Source organism: Pseudophryne corroboree, chromosome 11 (genome assembly GCF_028390025.1).
Source record: "Pseudophryne corroboree isolate aPseCor3 chromosome 11, aPseCor3.hap2, whole genome shotgun sequence".
Classification (NCBI taxonomy): domain Eukaryota; kingdom Metazoa; phylum Chordata; class Amphibia; order Anura; family Myobatrachidae; genus Pseudophryne; species Pseudophryne corroboree.
In genome coordinates, this window is record NC_086454.1 from 221063448 (window position 1) to 221083362 (window position 19915).

The 19915-nt window shown below is 46.2% G+C and overlaps 1 protein-coding gene across 4 annotated transcripts in view; it reads left to right on the forward strand.

Moving 5' to 3' along the window:
• Nucleotides 1-19915, forward strand: part of DUS2 (dihydrouridine synthase 2) — a 625618-nt gene that overhangs the window by 401459 nt on the left and 204244 nt on the right. For all 4 annotated transcript variants that reach the window (XM_063945271.1, XM_063945269.1, XM_063945270.1 and 1 more), the window contains one exon: nt 15333-15488. In XM_063945271.1, the coding sequence (XP_063801341.1) occupies nt 15333-15488 (156 nt within the window). The remainder of the gene's footprint in view (nt 1-15332; nt 15489-19915) is intronic.

Genomic DNA, 19915 nt, shown 5'->3' on the forward strand with positions numbered 1-19915 from the left:
AGGGTTCGCCAATTACTACAGAAAGTTTATACAAGACTTTTCCACCATTGTGGCGCCTATCACTGCGATGACTAAGAAGGGTGCTAATCTGTCTAAGTGGTCTGAAGAAGCTACGCAAGCGTTTCATCTATTAAAACAACGGTTCATCTCTGCACCAGTTCTGAAACAGCCTGACATCGACTCTCCTTTCATCTTAGAGGTGGATGCCTCCTCCGTTGGAGTAGGAGCGGTGTTATCCCAGAGGGCTAAAGATGGCCATCTACATCCTTGCAGTTTCTTCTCCCGGAAGTTCTCCCCAGCTGAGCGCAACTATGCCATTGGCGACCAGGAGTTGCTAGCCATCAAGCTCGCTCTAGAGGAATGGAGATATCTGTTGGAGGGAGCTTCTCATTCAATCACTATACTTACCGACCACCAGAATCTTTTATATTTGAAAAGCGCACAATGTCTTAACCCTCGTCAAGCTAGATGGGCACTTTTCTTTTCCAGGTTCGACTTTAAACTCCAGTTCTGTCCGGGCTCTCAGAATCGCAAGGCCGATGCCCTTTCCCGCTCATGGGAGCAAGAAAATGAGTCAGAGTCTTCAGACAAGCATCCTATTATTAATCCGTTGGCATTCTCCACGGTAGGGATGGACTCTACGCCCCCACCAGGGAAAAGTTTTGTGAAGCCGGTGTTAAGGAAGAAGCTCATGTATTGGGCCCATGCTTCCCGTTTTGCCGGACATACAGGTATCCAAAAAACCCTTGAGTTTATCTCTAGGTCCTATTGGTGGCCAACTCTGAAGAAGGACGTCATGGAGTTCATTGCATCTTGCCCAAAGTGTGCCCAACACAAAGTATCCCGCCAGTCGCCTGCGGGGCAACTGGTTCCGTTATCCGTTCCCCGTCGACCATGGACCCATTTATCAATGGACTTTGTTATGGACTTGCCTATGTGCAACAAGTTCAATACCATCTGGGTGGGAGTTGACCGGTTCACCAAGATGGCACACTTCATTCCTCTTACCGGTCTACCGTCAGCTTCCAAGTTGGCTCAAGTGTTCATACAAGAGATCTTCCGACTCCACGGTCTTCCTGAAGAAATTATCTCAGATCGAGGAGTCCAATTCACAGCCAAATTCTGGCGAAGTTTGTGTCAAGTCCTCCAAGTCAAGCTAAAGTTTTCCACAGCTTACCATCCTCAGACCAATGGTCAAACTGAGAGGGTGAATCAGGACTTGGAGGCCTTCCTCCGCATCTATGTGTCCTCCTCTCAAGATGACTGGGTTCAACTACTTCCCTGGGCCGAGTTCTGTCATAACAACCAATATCATTCCTCATCTTCTTCAACACCATTCTTCACTAACTATGGATTCCACCCTAAAGTTCCTGAATTCCAACCGCTTCCAGCAACTTCTGTTCCAGCAGTGGATATCACCTTGCGTCAGTTTGCAAACAACTGGAAGAATGTCCGAGCGGCTCTGCTCAAAGCATCGTTCAGGTACAAAAAGTTTGCTGATAAAAAGCGTAGAGCGGTTCCTGCTCTCAAGGTGGGTGATCGTGTGTGGTTGTCTACAAAGAATTTGAGGTTAAGAGTTCCCAGCATGAAGTTTGCACCTCGTTACATCGGTCCTTTCAAAATTGAACAAGTCATCAATCCTGTTGCCTACAGACTCCAGTTACATCCTTTCTTAAAAATACCCAGGACATTCCATGTTTCCTTGTTGAAACCGCTGATCCTGAATCGGTTTCATTCTACACTTCCTTCAGCTCCGAAAGTCCAAACTCAACGAGGAGTTGAGTACGAAGTGGCTAAGATTCTGGATTCACGTCATCGTTACGGTCAATTACAGTATCTTATTGACTGGAAGGGTTACGGTCCTGAGGAACGCTCATGGACCAATGCTTCTGATGTCCATGCTCCTGCCTTGGACCAGAATTTCCACTCCAAGTTTCCTCAAAAGCCAAAGAAGTGTCCTGGGGCCACTCCTAAAGGGGGGGGGGGGGGTGCTGTCACGATCCGGGTATCTGGACGCCATTACTTACCTTTCAGATGCCTCCTGAGGCTGGCTCAGCGCTCCAGGACCGGATCTCATCTGTTGTACTGATGTCTACATTCCTGCCTCCTCTCCTGTCACTCTGAGACGCTGTCACAGCGGCGCCATGTTTACATCCGGAATGGCGTCTCCCGCGGCCTCCGCCGCCGTCCCTGAGTTTCTGCATGCAGGATGTCAGAGTGGCGCTTACGTCAGCCGCGGCCTCCGCTGTGCCCGCGTGGTTCTAATGTGCACTCATCAGTCTGGCGTCTCCTGTCTACTGTGGCCGGCGCCGCCATTGCTGCTAAAGTTCCCACATGGATTACCAAACCAATCTTCCCTCCAAGTGTCTGCATGGGCGCAGCCATGTTGGATTCTGTCACCTGTTCATTTCCACCAATCCGCTGTTTCCATTGTAATCTGCATAATTGCCTAGCCAATCCCTTCCTTGCTGCAGGTATAAGTATTCTGTGCCTGAGCAAGGAAGGCGTCAGTGCTTTTGTTGTCAAACCTAGTTCCAGTTTGTGTCTCTCTCCTGTGGTTGTTTTCCAGTTTCCATCTCCAAACCTCCACTAAAGAGACCCACCCCAGTCTACCACCTGCGGTGCAGCCTGACTCTCCAGTCCTCTGGGACTCATCTGTTTCCAGCTACAGATTTACCTGCTTCCAGCCTTAGCTTCCAGCAGAGATCAGCTCTTCTTAAAGTGCCGGTACCATTTCTGTAGATTACCACTCTCCACCGGTACTATTTGTTTCACCGCTCTCAAGCTCCATATATCCATCATATTTCATCGCTCTCAAGCTTCATTTATTATTTAGCTGGTTCTATCCAGCAACCCACTCCGTGCATTTCATCTGTCTGGTTCCAACCAGTACCCACAGCAGCTATTTTATCTACAGCAGCCCAGCTTTTCCTGGAACACCAGCTGGTACAATCCTGGGCTATCTCCATTACTACAGACGGGCCTGGTAAGGACTTTCCACCTAGAGGATAATAAGAACTGTCTCATACTACCAGAGCCCTGTGGCCTTTGCCCTCCTGTAGTACCCAGGAACTGTGTCATTTAAACTGCTGATTTTATGTTTTTCTCTTATTGCTGCTGTGATACTTGGAGTATATCAAATAAACAACATTGACTTTTATTTTGGTTGTCGTGGTCATGCCTTCGGGCAATCTTCTTACATGTAACTTACATGTCTAGGGGTCTGATACAACCTCCCAGGTTCCACTACACCTCAGCCCCTACAACTGAGGCTGCCTCCCGTCAGCTCAGGCCCTCAGTTGTGACAAAAGGGCTTTACACAGGTTTTTCAACTCCTAATATAAAGGTTTGGACTTCCTTACATGACAGCATCCTTAAATAGCAAATCTCAATTCTATTCTTGTTACAAGGGTAGCAGATTAAAGGGAATAGATATTTACTGTTTCCATAGAATTTTCAACTAGGATTTTTGTTTCCTCTTATAGCCTGCAGTGGAAGTTATGGCTGTGCTTCTATTTTACATGCACTACCCTTTTTTTCACAGTGGCTTAGAGAATGCTCCTGGAACGGCCTTGGCCTCTTCCATCTTTGATCAACAAACTCTGTTTTTGAGTTGGGATTTATAGGTGTTGCTAGAAACAAAGGTGATAAAGTTTTTGAGGTGCTACTTAAAGCTAGAAAATAAAATGATTCTTCTACCTGGCCACCTTCTTCCATTGTTTTATGGTCCTGTTCTGATACTCACATGCCCAGTGTAAGTGCTTTTGCCATCGGCACTATCACTGGTTAGTGACTGTGAAGCCCCATACACTGCAAGCTGTGGTGCACTGTGTGTTCTGACTCCTATGATAGCCAGCATTAACGTTTTTCAGACTCTCCTATTGCTGATTCACCAGTTGTTCATCCTTTGACTACTTTTGGTAGATACAAACCACTGCATACCAAGGAACACACCACAAGACCTACCATTTTGGAAATGCTTTGACCCAGTTGTCTAACCATATAACATCTAACTTTGTCAGAGTTGCTCAGATTGTTATGCTTGCCGTTTTATCCTGCTTCCAATATACCCACTTCAAGAAATGAATGTTCACTTGCTGCCTAAAATATTCCACCTCTTGAGAGGACCGGCCTCTTCGTGGAGAAGTGTCTACCAAGCAGACTAGTTTCACTGGCAGCCATTACAGTACAGAGCCCTATATCTTTTTAAAGACTAGTATTCTGGAATCTACAATGCACAAAAGCCATTACCACAGCATTGTGAATTGTTGACATATGCATTTTGTTTACCATTGATGCCACAGTACAGAAAAATGTTCACCTTCTATGAAGTTGGGGTAATCTCAATAGAGATATAGTAGTACAGTATATTTGTTTTTAGCAATATGGGTGTCTTCTAAATCAGTTTGAACCTACAAAGAAACAAATACAATTGTTTTACCCACGGCTGCCACTAAATGGCGCCTGATGGCGCAATTCAGTTGTTCCTCCGCTGGGGCGTCAATAGCCACGGGGAGAGGGGCACATTTCAGCTGGCAGCCTCCAGAGGTGGCCAGCTGAAATGTGCAAAATGTTGGCTGCTTGGGCACCCAAACAGCACTTTTTGTTTTGCACCCATTAGTAAAGACAGGTTTAGCAACTTTACCTGGCTAAACCCGGTCTGATTGGGTGCCACGTGCGCAAAAGAAATCCAAAACAATTGAGTATCGCCGTGCAATTTCCCATCACTTGAGATGGGAGATTGGGTGTGAAAAAACAATTGCATCGCCCTCAAAGAGTTTTCAACTTTTCAGTACGTGCTAAAAATTCTTCTGGATAGTCCAGTGGGCTGGCAAGTCTAATAGTTCAGTCATCCGCTTAAAGCCTCAGAAGAGAACAGCCTTATTACAGATCATAGGGTATGGAATAGAAATTCCTACACATACGGAGTTCTGATTGTCTACCTGTGGATGTAGGATACGACTCCACAGGATTAGGAATCTGTGCTTAACATATATTTCTCCTTCATCCATTAGGGGACACTGGAGCGATTACATTGGGGATAGAGGGGTGTAGGGTGGTGCCCTGGCACTTAAAATTTCTCCTCCCCCTCTATACCCTACCAAGCCCAGTTTAGGTTGTGCCTGAGGGAGCCTGATGCACCTTGGGCTGTCTCAGCCTTTTTGATTACATTTTTTTTTTAGTTTACTTTTTACGTTACTAGATCTTCTAAGGACTTCACAGGCAGCTGCTGCAGTCTGCCTGCACCTTGGGAGCTGCCAGAGGGGACATGCCACAGCTAACCGAGGCCAGGGTCCCTGGCCGCAGGGTCTTCGGACCTGGTGTGTCCAGCACACCAGCGACTGGACAGCGGTAAGTATGCCACACCACCCTTGACTGGTGTGGGGGTACTTCTTGCAATGTTGCCCCACAGCAGCGCTGACAGAGCAGGCACCCCACACAGCTCTGGCATTGCGTCTGCACACATCTGTGCACTGGCGCTATAGGCATTAGTAATTTTAAACTTGACAGGCACCAGGGCTGAGGAGGTGGAGCTTGACGGTGGAGCAGGCGTCAAGCTCCGTCTCCCACACTACCATTTGGATGGCTGTGACAGTGGAGCACCCCATTGGGCCTCAGCTATCCAGCAAGCTCCAGAAGGACGGTCCCTTCTCTCTCCGGTGCGTTTACACCAGATACATACACTGCTGATCACTCCAACGCCTGCACACCAGTAGCAGCTTCCAGCTCAGCATCGGAAGCTCACCACTGCAGCCAGCAACAGCATAAGCAATGTGACCGCCTACCAGCAGCTCCCTGTGTAGAATCCATACACCAGGGTCATGAGTTACACTGTGGGGGTGTGATGAGTGTGGGAATGCGGGGCATAGCCTCTCTAATTGTGGGACTTGTTCCCTGTGCAGAAAAGAGCTCCTCCCCTCCTGTTGCTGCTGTCCATGTACACAAACTTTGTGTGTGCTATCTTTAAAACTGTTTTCTAGATAGTATTTTTCTGAGCTACAAAGATCCTATGTGCTGACCATTGTTCCTCCAAACAATCTGCTGTGTATTTCTGTTTCTGTCTGTGTGCATGGTAGGGATGGTGTCTACTTCTGATAAAGGTGCTTCCCAGACGGTTTTTGCTCCCACAAGGAGAAGATGAGTTTGTGAAGGATTCCTCGCCGTAGGAGATGTATGGAGGCGCCCAAGGGATAGAATCCCTCATCGTGGCAGTCAGGTCCTCAAGGTCTCGGACTCAGGCTGTGGAGTCTCAGGATACCTTGACTACAGCTTGAAAACATGCAGAGAAAAGGTTCCAGATGTCCAAGCATTTTCTTTCCATTTACCCTTTCCCAGAGGTGCCTCTGCAGCGTAGCTCTACTGTGCAGCCACTTGGCCCACGGTATGTACGTTTGTACAGTTTACTGTTTTGACAACTTTGCGGACTCGGATACAGATTTAGTCCGCAAGGTTTTGCAGGTTTCTCAGCAATCTCCCACCCGCAATGGAAGCTTTGGTACATCCCCAGTGTAATCACTCCAGTGCCCCCTAGTGGATGAAGGCGAAAACAGGATTTTGGTACTTGCTGTTAAATCCTTTTCTCTGATTCCATAGGGGACACTGAACACCTGCCCAGCGCAGCATTACTTGCCAATGTTCCTTCCCTCTGGTTGTATGACTGCATATTGATGTCTGCAGTGTGTTTGTTCCTCTTTTTGTTTGTATACTTCTGTTCAGTTCTTGGACCGTCTTGCTGTTGGTTTTACTTTTTCTGTATTTCTTGCTCCTGTTTCTGCTGTCTGTCTTTACTCAAGCTCGGTTTCTCTAAACTGGGAGGAGCAGTTACACTTCAAAATAAATTTAAAGTGCCAGTACTACACTCTACACCAGGGCTGGCCAAACCGGTCCTCGAGATCTACCAACAGTTCACATTTTCCAGACTACCTAGCTGGTGCACAGGTGTAGTCATTACTAATTAAGATGTGCTGCATTCATTCCTAACTGACAATTCTACAGATCTCCAGGAGGCCTGGAAAACATGCACTGTTGGTAGATCTCGAGGACCGGTTTGGCCAGCCCTGCTCTACACCCATCTATAACCAGTGTAATTGCACCAGTGTCCCCTATGGGATCAGAGAAAGGGATTTATCGGTAATTAACAAAATTCTGTTATCTGTGGTGCAGGTAAGCTATATGTTTTATTGTATTATATGCCACTTTAGTTAAAGTAGGAAGCAGCCTGACTGCACTTCACAATGAGAGACAAGCAATGAAATAATTGATTATTATTAATTGATCATTTTTCCCATGTCATGAAGTTTTGTCTCATCACTTTTCTGAGCTGTCCCCATCAGCAGTTTATTTTTCTTCACCATCTTCATGAGCTAAGCTTCTGAAAACTGCTTTCACATACTAGTATATTTTTTGATGTGGTTTAGTAATTTCTGAACATAGAGCAGTTTCTTTTACATGATGTAAAAGATGGAATCTAAAGCAGACATGACGTAAGAGACATCAGGTGTTACATTATTCAAGGCCTTGCCACTACCGTGAATGAGGGATTTGCTTTGATGCAGTTAGACTCTATATTCTGCAACATTTGAACATACCTTTACAACTTCAAGACCTTAGTGTTTGCTTGCTTTGTAATAAAGTCAAATGCAGAGGCAATGTTATCATAACTAACATTTCTAACTTTTGGTTACAGAATATTTGCAGTAGCAGGAATTGACTGGCATCTCATTTGTTCTGTATATAAAATATTTTCCTTTCCTTCCTTCTATGGGGTGTATTCAATAGAAGTTGGATCCTCTCCGACGGAGAGTATCCGACATGTCACTATTCAATGCTGGCCGTTTGCGGCCAGCATTCCGACAATGCAGATTCGACTTGGTAACAAGTCGAATCTCCATCAGCGGTAAACTGTCGAAAACAATCAGTTGCGTTTTCAACAAAAACCTGTGGAAAGTTACGTGTTTTCTGACAAGTGCCGTTTTTTTCGACAGTCTAAAAAACGTCACTTTCATTGAATAGGTAGAATACATATTCAACCTAAAAACTGTCAAAGTGCGGTTTTCCGACTTTCGGATAAACCGGCACCAATTGAATACCTCCCTATACTTGTAAGCGGAGGTAATTTATTATTCTTAATAACTGTTGACTTTGTGTTGGCTATATGATTAGAAATGTGTGACAGAAGTGCACTGTCTGTCTTAGATATTCAGTGTTCTACAGCTGAATCACTTTTTTACTTTTAGTGAAGAGTTTGAGCTTCAATGTGAGTCTTTGCTTTTCTATAGATATACTTTAGTGTACAACTTTGTCATTTGGAATTCGTTTTAGACCATGGGATGAACAACCTATTGCTGCAACATTGTGCATATTTATCTACTGTAGTCTACAGTGCTGTTTTAAAATTACTTCCATTGTCAATTAGCAAAGCAACCACTTAACCATTCCCAGTAGTTCAAAGAACCAAAAAATGACTGTTTTGTGCTAAAATACTAAATGGTACATATATGAATGAAAACTCCTGTATAATATATAACCATCTGATTTATTTATTCAATAAAAAATATATATATATAAAAATGATTGCAGCTCATAGTATAAAAAGTAATTGAATTTATACAATATAAAAACATACAGCGCCTGAATTGTGATTTTTGGAGTTCCATTCCCAGTAGTTGTTAGGACCTCACACTTCTTATTACTGAGATACTTCCTTTTCGCTATGGCTAGTCTCGCTTTCAGTGAGTTTGTTACCACAGAATATATGACTGATGTTTACTTCTGTCGGTCCATCTTTATGTTCTGCAAAAAAAATAGTTTTCTCTGACGTCCTAAGTGGATGCTGGGGACTCCGTCAGGACCATGGGGGTAGCGGCTCCGCAGGAGACAGGGCACAAAACTAAAGCTTTAGGATCAGGTGGTGTGTACTGGCTCCTCCCCCTATGACCCTCCTCCAAGCCTCAGTTAGGTTTTTGTGCCCGTCCGAGCAGGGTGCAATCTAGGTGGCTCTCTTAAGGAGCTGCTTAGAAAAAGTTTTTAGGTGTATTATTTTCAGTGAGTCCTGCTGGCAACAGGCTCACTGCATCGAGGGACTTAGGGGAGAGAAGTTCAACTCACCTGCGTGCAGGATGGATTGGCTTCTTAGGCTACTGGACACCATTAGCTCCAGAGGGAGTCGGAACACAGGTCTCACCCTGGGGTTCGTCCCGGAGCCGCGCCGCCGACCCCCCTTGCAGATGCTGAAGATTGAAGGTCCAGAAACCGGCGGCAGAAGGCTCTTCAGTCTTCTTGAAGGTAGCGCACAGCACTGCAGCTGTGCGCCATTGTTTGTCACACACTTCTCACCGACGGTCACGGAGGGTGCAGGGCGCTGCTGGGGGCGCCCTGGGCAGTAATGAAAATACCTTTTATGGCTAAAAAATACATCACATATAGCCCTTGAGGCTATATGGATGTATTTAACCCCTGCCAGATATTACAAACTACGGGAGAAAAGCCCGCCGGAATAGGGGGCGGGGCTTATTCTCCTCAGCACACAGCGCCATTTTCCTGCTCAGCTCCGCTGTGAGGAAGGCTCCCAGGACTCTCCCCTGCACTGCACTACAGAAACAGGGTAAAACAGAGAGGGGGGGCACTTTTTATGGCGATATTTTATATATTTAAGCTGCTATAAGGATACAACACTTATATAAGGTTGTTCCCATATATATTATAGCGCTTGGGTGTGTGCTGGCAAACTCTCCCTCTGTCTCCCCAAAGGGCTAGTGGGGTCCTGTCTTCGATAAGAGCATTCCCTGTGTGTCTGCTGGGTGTCGGTACGTGTGTGTCGACATGTATGAGGACGATGTTGGTGTGGAGGCAGAGCAATTGCCGGTAATGGTGATGTCACCCCCCAGGGAGTCGACACCGGAATGGATGGCTTTGTTTATGGAATTACGTGATAATGTCAGCACATTACAAAAATCAGTTGACGACATGAGACGGCCGGAAAACCAGTTGGTACCTGCCCAGGCGTCTCAGACACCGTCAGGGGCTGTAAAACGCCCTTTACCTCAGTCGGTCGACACAGACCCAGACACGGACACTGAATCTAGTGTCGACGGTGAAGAAACAAACGTATTTTCAAGTAGAGCCACACGTTATATGATCACGGCAATGAAGGAGGCTTTGCATATCTCTGATACTGCAAGTACCACAAAAAGGGGTATTATGTGGGGGGTGAAAAAACTACCTGTAGTTTTTCCTGAATCAGAGGAATTGAATGATGTATGTGATGAAGCGTGGGTTAACCCAGATAGAAAAGTGCTAATTTCAAAAAAGTTATTGGCATTATACCCTTTCCCGCCAGAGGTTAGGGCGCGCTGGGAAACACCCCCTAGGGTGGATAAGGCGCTCACACGCTTATCAAAACAAGTGGCGTTACCGTCTCCTGATACGGCCGCCCTCAAGGATCCAGCTGATAGGAGGCTGGAAACTACCCTAAAGAGTATATACACACATACTGGTGTTATACTGCGACCAGCCATCGCCTCAGCCTGGATGTACAGTGCTGGGGTGGTCTGGTCGGATTCCCTGACTGAAAATATTGATACCCTGGATAGGGACGGTATTTTATTGACTATAGAGCAATTAAAGGATGCTTTTCTTTATATGCGAGATGCTCAGAGGGATATTTGCACTCTGGCATCGAGAGTAAGTGCGATGTCCATATCTGCCAGAAGAAGTTTATGGACGCGACAGTGGTCAGGTGATGCGGATTCCAAATGACATATGGAAGTATTGCCGTATAAAGGGGAGGAATTATTTGGCGTAGGTCTATCGGATCTGGTGGCCACGGCAACTGCCGGAAAATCCACCTTTTTACCTCAGACCCCCTCCCAACAGAAAAAGACACCGTCTTTTCAGCCGCAGTCCTTTCGGTCCTATAAGAACAAGAGGGCAAAAGGACAGTCATATCTGCCCCGGGGCAGAGGAAGGGGTAAGAGAGGGCAGCAAGCAGCCCCTGCCCAGGAACAGAAGCCCTCCCAGGGTTCTGCAAAGCCCTCAGCATGACGCTGGGGCTGTACAAGCGGACTCAGGAGCGGTGGGGGGTTGACTCAGGAATTTCAGCGCACAGTGGGCTTGCTCACAGGTGGACCCTTGGATCCTGCAGGTAGTATCTCAGGGTTACAGGTTGGAATTCGAGAAGTCTCCCCCTCGCCGGTTCCTAAAGTCTGCTTTGCCAACGTCTCCCTCAGACAGGGCGACGGTATTGGAAGCCATTCACAAGCTGTTTTCTCAGCAGGTGATAGGCAAGGTACCCCTCCTACAACAGGGAAAGGGGTATTACTCCACGCTATTTGTGGTACCGAAGCCGGACGGCTCGGTAAGACCTATTCTAAATCTGAAATCTTTGAACCTGTACATACAGAAATTCAAGTTCAAGATGGAATCACTCAGAGCAGTGATAGCGAATCTGGAAGAAGGGGACTTTATGGTGTCCCTGGACATAAAGGATGCTTACCTGCATGTCCCAATTTGCCCTTCACATCAAGGGTACCTCAGGTTCGTGGTGCAAAACTGTCATTATCAGTTTCAGACGCTGCCGTTTGGATTGTCCACGGCACCTCGGGTCTTTACCAAGGTAATGGCCGAAATGATGATTCTTCTGCGAAGAAGAGGCGTATTAATTATCCCTTACTTGGTTGATCTCCTGATAAGGGCAAGGTCCAGAGAACAGCTGGAGGACGGAGTAGCACTAACCCAAGTAGTGCTGCAACAACACGGGTGGATTCTGAATTTTCCAAAATCTCAGTTGATCCCGACAACACGTCTGCTGTTCCTGGGAATGATTCTGGACACGGTTCAGAAAAAGGTGTTTCTTCCGGAGGAGAAAGCCAAGGAGTTATCCGAACTTGTCAGGAACCTCCTAAAACCAGGAAAAGTGTCTGTGCATCAATGCACAAGAGTCCTGGGAAAGATGGTGGCTTCTTACGAAGCAATTCCATTCGGCAGATTCCACGCACAAACTTTTCAGTGGGATCTGCTGGACAAATGGTCCGGATCGCATCTGCAGATGCATCAGCGGATAACCTTATCGCCACGGACAAGGGTGTCTCTTCTGTGGTGGTTGCAGAGTGCTCATCTGTTAGAGGGCCGCAGATTCGGCATACAGGACTGGGTCCTGGTGACCACGGATGCCAGTCTGAGAGGCTGGGGAGCGGTCACACAGGGAAGAAACTTCCAGGGAGTATGGTCAAGCCTGGAAATGTCTCTTCATATAAATATACTGGAGCTAAGAGCAATTTACAATGCTCTAAGCCTGGCAAAACCCCTGCTTCAGGGTCAGCCGGTGTGGATCCAGTCGGACAACATCACGGCAGTCGCCCACGTAAACAGACAGGGCGGCACAAGAAGCAGGAGAGCAATGGCAGAAGCTGCAAGGATTCTTCGCTGGGCGGAAGATCATGTGATTGCACTGTCAGCAGTGTTCATTCCGGGAGTAGACAACTGGGAAGCAGACTTCCTCAGCAGACACGATCTACACCCGGGAGAGTGGGGACTTCATCCAGAAGTCTTCCACATGATTGTGAACCGTTGGGAAAAACCAAAGGTGGATATGATGGCGTCTCGCCTCAACAAAAAACTGGACAGGTATTGCGCCAGGTCAAGAGACCTTCAGGCAATAGCTGTGGACGCTCTGGTAACACCGTGGGTGTTCCAGTCAGTGTATGTGTTTCCTCCTCTGCCTCTCATACCCAAAGTACTGAGAATTATACGGCAAAGGGGAGTAAGAACGATACTCGTGGCTCCGGATTGGCCAAGAAGAACTTGGTACCCGGAACTTCAGGAGATGCTCACGGAAAATCCGTGGCCTCTACCTCTAAGACGGGACCTGATTCAGCAGGGACCGTGTCTATTCCAAGACTTACCGCGGCTGCGTTTGACGGCATGGCGGTTGAACGCCGAATTCTAAAGGAAAAAGGCATTCCAGAAGAGGTCATTCCTACACTGGTTAAAGCCAGGAAGGAGGTGACTGCACAACATTATCACCGCATTTGGAGAAAATATGTTGCGTGGTGTGAGGCCAGGAAGGCCCCCACGGAGGAATTTCAACTGGGTCGATTCCTACATTTCCTGCAAACAGGATTGTCTATGGGCCTCAAATTGGGGTCCATTAAGGTTCAAATTTCGGCCCTGTCGATTTTCTTCCAGAAAGAATTGGCTTCAGTTCCTGAAGTCCAGACTTTTGTAAAAGGAGTACTACATATACAGCCCCCGGTTGTGCCCCCAGTGGCTCCGTGGGACCTGAATGTAGATTTGGATTTTCTCAAATCCCATTGGTTTGAGCCACTCAAATCGGTGGATTTGAAATATCTTACATGGAAAGTAACCATGCTACTGGCCCTGGCTTCAGCCAGGAGAGTATCAGAATTGGCGGCTTTATCGTATAAGAGCCCATATCTGATTTTCCATTCGGACAGGGCAGAACTGCGGACGCGTCCTCATTTTCTGCCTAAGGTGGTGTCAGCGTTTCACCTGAACCAGCCTATTGTGGTGCCTGCGGCTACTAGCGATTTGGAAGATTCCAAGTTGCTGGACGTTGTCAGGGCATTGAAAATATACTTTTCAAGGACGGCTGGAGTCAGAAAATCTGACTCGCTGTTTATACTGTATGCACCTAACAAGCTGGGTGCTCCTGCTTCTAAGCAGACGATTGCTCGTTGGATTTGTAGCACAATTCAACTTGCACATTCTGTGGCAGGCCTGCCACAGCCTAAATCTGTCAAGGCCCATTCCACAAGGAAGGTGGGCTCATCCTGGGCGGCTGCCCGAGGGGTCTCGGCATTACAACTCTGCCGAGCAGCTACGTGGTCGGGGGAGAACACGTTTGTAAAATTCTACAAATTTGATACCCTGGCTAAAGAGGACCTGGAGTTCGCTCATTCGGTGCTGCAGAGTCATCCGCACTCTCCCGCCCGTTTGGGAGCTTTGGTATAATCCCCATGGTCCTGACGGAGTCCCCAGCATCCACTTAGGACGTCAGAGAAAATAAGATTTTACTTACCGATAAATCTATTTCTCGTAGTCCGTAGTGGATGCTGGGCGCCCATCCCAAGTGCGGATTGTCTGCAATACTTGTACATAGTTATTGTTACAAAAAAAAATCTGGTTGTTATTTGTTGTGAGCCGTCTGTTCAGAGGCTCCTACGTTTGTCATACTGTTAACTGGGTTTAGATCACAAGTTATACGGTGTGATTGGTGTGGCTGGTATGAGTCTTACCCGGGATTCAATATCCTTCCTTATTGTGTACGCTCGTCCGGGCACAGTATCCTAACTGAGGCTTGGAGGAGGGTCATAGGGGGAGGAGCTAGTACACACCACCTGATCCTAAAGCTTTAGTTTTGTGCCCTGTCTCCTGCGGAGCCGCTACCCCCATGGTCCTGACGGAGTCCCCAGCATCCACTACGGACTACGAGAAATAGATTTATCGGTAAGTAAAATCTTATTTTAAATTACTGTCCATTGCATCCAAAATAAATAAATATAGAATATTTTTTGTGACTCTTATATTTGATAGATATCTATGGGTGCCAGTTTGTCTATAAAATACTGTAAGGTATTGAGGATGTTTTGTATACACTTGGTTGCAGTATTTGGTACCTGAAGAAGTTGATTGGGCAACCCTGTGTGATTATGGTTCTTCACTATGATCTGCTGCACCTTCTCACTTACACCCATAAAGGTTTCTTGAATTTGGCATTCTATTAGCATTTGGACTTTAGTACTTGTTAATTATTGAAAAAACTATTTAAACAAACAATTGGTTAGCTTTAATGTACAGTATAACCACTCAGCGACAACATATATACAGGTTGAGTATCCCATATCCAAATATTCCGAAATACGTAATATTCCGAAATACGGACTTTTTTGAGTGAGAGTGAGATAGTGAAACATATGTTTTTTGATGGCTCAATGTACACAAACTGTGTTTAATACACAAAGTTATTAAAAATATCGTATTAAATGACCTTCAGGCTGTGTGTATAAGGTGTATATGAAACATAAATTAATTGTGTGAATGTAGACACACTTTGTTTAATGCTCAAAGTTATAAAAAATATTGGCTAAAATGACCTTCAGGCTGTGTGTATAAGGTGTATATGAAACATAAATTAATTCTGTGCTTAGATTTAGGTCCCATCACCATGATATCTCATTATGGTATGCAATTATTCCAAAATACGGAAAAATCCCATATCCAAAATACCTCTGGACCCAAGCATTTTGGATAAGGGATACTCAACCTGTACTAAAAAAAAAATCTGAAATACATCATCTTCATGTCTTCCTCAGTGAAGTATTTGAAATGACAGCATATTACGAGAGCTGCAGATTATCTCAGGAAGCCAGGAAAGTGTCCCTTGATATCAGCGTTCAAGAGACTCCAGAAACGGACGATAGCAATGAGGAGAATAATTGCATAATACGAATGCCTATCAAGTTTGAAAGGTAAGAAGCCCTTTATTGCACATTTATTTGTATTATTGCTATATTTTTGTTTGCAATACATATAAAATAAATAAGCACTTTAATATTTGCACACCTAGCTATGTAGTCCCCATTTGCAAACATTTGTGATACAAAGTGGGATGTTCTGAAGAGCTCAGTGACTTCAAGCGTGGTACTGTGATAGGATGCTACCTTTGCAATAAGACTGTTCGTGAAATTTCATCCATGCTGGATATTCCACAGTCAACTGTAAATGATATTAGAAAGTGTAAGCGTTTAGGAACAACAGCAACTCAGCCACTAAGCGCAAGACCACGTAAAATCGCAGAGCGGGTTTAACGACTGCTAAAGGTGCATGGTGCGTAAAAGTCGCCAATGCTCTGCTGATACCATAGCTGAAGAGTTCCGAACTTCCACTGGCATTAATGTTAGCACACAAACTGTGCAGTGGGTGCTTATTGGAATGGGTTTCCATGGTCGAGCAGCTTCATGCAAGCAACACATTACCAAGTCCAATGCTAATGGTGTAAAGCACGCCGACACTGGACTGTGGAGCAGTGGAAACGTGTTTTGTGGAGTGACAAATCACCCTTCCCTGTTTGGCAGTCAGATGGGCAATTCTGAGTTTGGCAGATGCTGGGAGAACGTTATCTTCCTGACTGCATTATGCCAACTGTGAAGTTTGGTGGAGATGGGATGGGGCTGTTTTTCAGGGTTTGGCCCCATACCCTTTTTCAGGGTATTGGGCTGTTTTCCAGGGTTTGGGCTAGGCCCCTTATCTCCAGTAAAGGGCATTCTTAATGCTTCATCATAACAAGACATTTTGGACAATGATATGCTTCTAACTTTGTGGCAACAGTTTGGGGAAGGACTAGATAAAGACCCCTAGTGTGCTTATATCACAAGATGCGATGTCACAAGTTGTTTCACTGGACACCTGCACTGTGATTTATGTGAATGCTATACATAATTGAAATCTAGCAACACAACAAAAATTATTGGTTGCAAAACTGCTTATTATGTCAGATTAGATAATGATGAATCACACATGAATGTAACTGAGAAATTACTCAGTGAAACATATAAACTGTTGCCTTTAATAGGGAACATACCCTTGGAATATAAGTAGCAGTCCCTGTTGAATAATATTTTAATATCACAATTTCTAACTTTTTCACTTACTATATCTGTTCTTAATTATTCATAAAGGCTGAATAATTTTAATTGGAGAATAATAAAGGATATGTTTTAATTATTTATTTGTCATTTGTTAGGTTCTCAGTGCACCCAGTAAATGGCTTCTTTTTGTGTGTGTTTATATAGTGGTTCTTTAGGCCATGGGTAGCACTCCCAATTAATAAGGATGTGTATTGATAGTACATGATATAAGAAAAAATAGGGGAAGGAGAACACCTTGGAAATACATTATACTGGTGCGGGAGTCATTATTTTAGATATGCCTTAATAACGTTGTTATTTGATGGCGGATCAAACGTACTCTTTGGTCTAACTGAGCAAGATTCCCACTGTGGAACAGCTTCTGGCTTAGAATCAAGATATTATCTTACTCAGAGCTACCTGCCAAATTTGTTAATATCCACAATGGCATTGAATTCTTACTAGTGAGGACATAATTTAACCCTCTCTCCAGCACTTTCATTTCGTCATTGGTAGCAGTTCTTGAGGATACATTGAACACCTTTATTTCTTCTTTGAACGAGGTCCGGTTAATTCTTTGTCATTGTTTTCCACTCCTAGTTCTTGCCCTTTTCTTAGTTCTTTTTGGTCTCTGGTATGAACCCCTAAAGGGGGGCGCCCAGTATTATTACCATGGTTTGTACTCGCTGCCTCCACATCACTTCTGGAAGAGAAGCCTGCACTTGAGGTCTCTGTGTCCACTGGGTTCGATCTGGGTCCTCCCCTATGCCTTTGTCTTTACTGTCTAATTTCAGCCTTTGTAGAGTTGACCCATGAGTATACCCTATTTCTCTGACGTCCTAGTGGATGCTGGGAACTCCGTAAGGACCATGGGGGGAATAGACGGGCTCCGAAGGAGACTCGGCACTCTAAAAGAAAGATTAGGTACTATCTGGTGTGCACTGGCTCCTCCCTCTATGCCCCTCCCCCAGTTAGAATCTGTGCCCGGCCAGAGCTGGGTGCTCCTAGTGGGCTCTCCTGAGCTTGCTAGAAAGAAAGTATTTGTTAGGTTTTTTATTTTCAGTGAGATCTGCTGGCAACAGACTCACTGCTACGAGGGACTGAGGGGAGAGAAGCAAACCTACCTGCTTGCAGCTAGCTTGTGCTTCTTAGGCTACTGGACACCATTAGTTCCAGAGGGTTCGAACACAGGGCCCGACCTCGATCGTCCGTTCCCGGAGCCGCACCGCCGTCCCCCTTGCAGAGCCAGAAGACAGAAGAATCAGACGAAAAACGGCGTCTGAAGACTCCTGTTTTCATTAAGGTAGCGCACAGCACTGCAGCTGTGCGCCATTGCTCCCACAGCACACCACACGCTCCGGTCACTGGTGGGTGCAGGGCGCTGGGGGGGGGGGGGGCGCCCTGGGCTGCAATAAGTATACCTTTTGGCAAAACTGCACATAATACAGTTTATAAAACTGTATATGTGCCTAATCCCCCGCCATTAACATTATTAAAAAAGCGGGAGAAGCCCGCCACGGAGGGGGCGGGGCTTTTTCCCTCAGCACACCGGCGCTATTTTCTCTTCACAGCTCCGCTGTAAGGACGCTCCCCAGGCTCTCCCCTGCAGTATACACTACAACAAGGGTAAAAAAGAGAGGGGGGGCACATAAATTTAGGCGCAAAAGTTGATATAAGCAGCTATTGGGAAAAATTCACTCTTTGTTAGTGTAAATCACTGTGTTATATAGCGCTGTGGTGTGTGCTGGCATACTCTCTCTCTGTCTCCCCAAAGGACTTCTGTGGGGTCCTGTCCTCAGTCAGAGCATTTCCTCTGTGTGTGTGCGGTGTCGGTACGGCTGTGTCGACATGTTTGATGAGGAGGGTTACGTGGAGGCGGAGCAGGAGCAAATAAGTGTGGTGTCGCCCCCGACGGGGCCGACACCGGAGTGGATGGATATGTGGAAGGTGTTAACCGACAGTGTCAACTCCTTACATAAAAGGTTTGATGACGCAGCAGCCCTGGGACAGCCGGCTTCTCAGCCCGTGCCTGCCCAGGCGTCTCAGAGACCATCAGGGGCTCATAAACGCCCGCTAGCTCAGATGGCAGACACAGATGTCGACACGGAGTCTGACTCCAGTGTAGATGAGGATGAGACAAATGTACAGTCCACAAGGGCCATCCGATGCATGATTACTGCAATGAAAAATGTATTGCACATTTCTGACATTAACCCGGTTACCACCAAAAAGGGTATTATGTTTGGGGAGAAAAAGCTGGCAGTGACTTTTCCCCCATCTGAGGAGTTAAATGAATTGTGTGAAGAAGCGTGGTGTTTCCCTGATAAGAAACTAGTGATCTCTAAGAGGCTACTCATGGCGTACCCTTTCCCAGCAACGGATAGGCTACGTTGGGAAACATCCCCTAGGGTGGACAAGGCGCTCACACGCTTATCAAAAAAGGTGGCACTGCCGTCTCAGGATACGGCCGCCCTAAAGGAGCCTGCAGATAGAAAGCAGGAGGCTATCCTGAAGTCTGTATATACACACTCAGGTACTATACTGAGACCTGCTATTGCTTCAGCATGGATGTGTAGTGCTGCAGCAGCATGGTCTGATACCCTGTCAGACAACATTGATTCCCTCGACAGGGATACTATTTTGCTAACCATAGATCATATAAAGGACGTCGTCTTATATATGAGGGATGCACAGAGGGACATTTGCCGGCTGGCATTTAGAATTAATGCAATGTCCGTTTCTGCCAGGAGAGTATTATGGACTCGGCAGTGGACAGGTGATGCTGATTCTAAAAGGCACATGGAGGTTTTGCCTTATAAGGGTGAGGAATTGTTTGGGGACGGTCTATCGGACCTCGTATCCACAGCAACAGCTGGGAAGTCGACCTTTTTACCTCAGGTTCCCTCACAGCCTAAGAAAGCACCGTATTATCAAGTACAGTCCTTTCGGCCTCAGAAAGGCAAGCGGGTCAGAGGCGCATCCTTTCTGCCCAGAGGCAGAGGTAGAGGAAAGAAGCTGCATCAGGCAGCCAGTTCCCAGGAAAAAAAATCCTCCTCTGCTTCCACTAAGTCCACCGCATGACGCTGGGGCTCCACAGGTGGAGCCAGGTGCGGTGGGGGCGCGTCTCCGGAACTTCAGCGACCAGTGGGTTCGCTCGCAGGTGGATCCCTTGGTTATACAAGTGGTATCGCAGGGATACAAGCTGGAGTTCGAGGCGACTCCCCCTCGCCGTTACCTCAAATCAGCCTTGCCAGCTGCTCCCAGGGAAA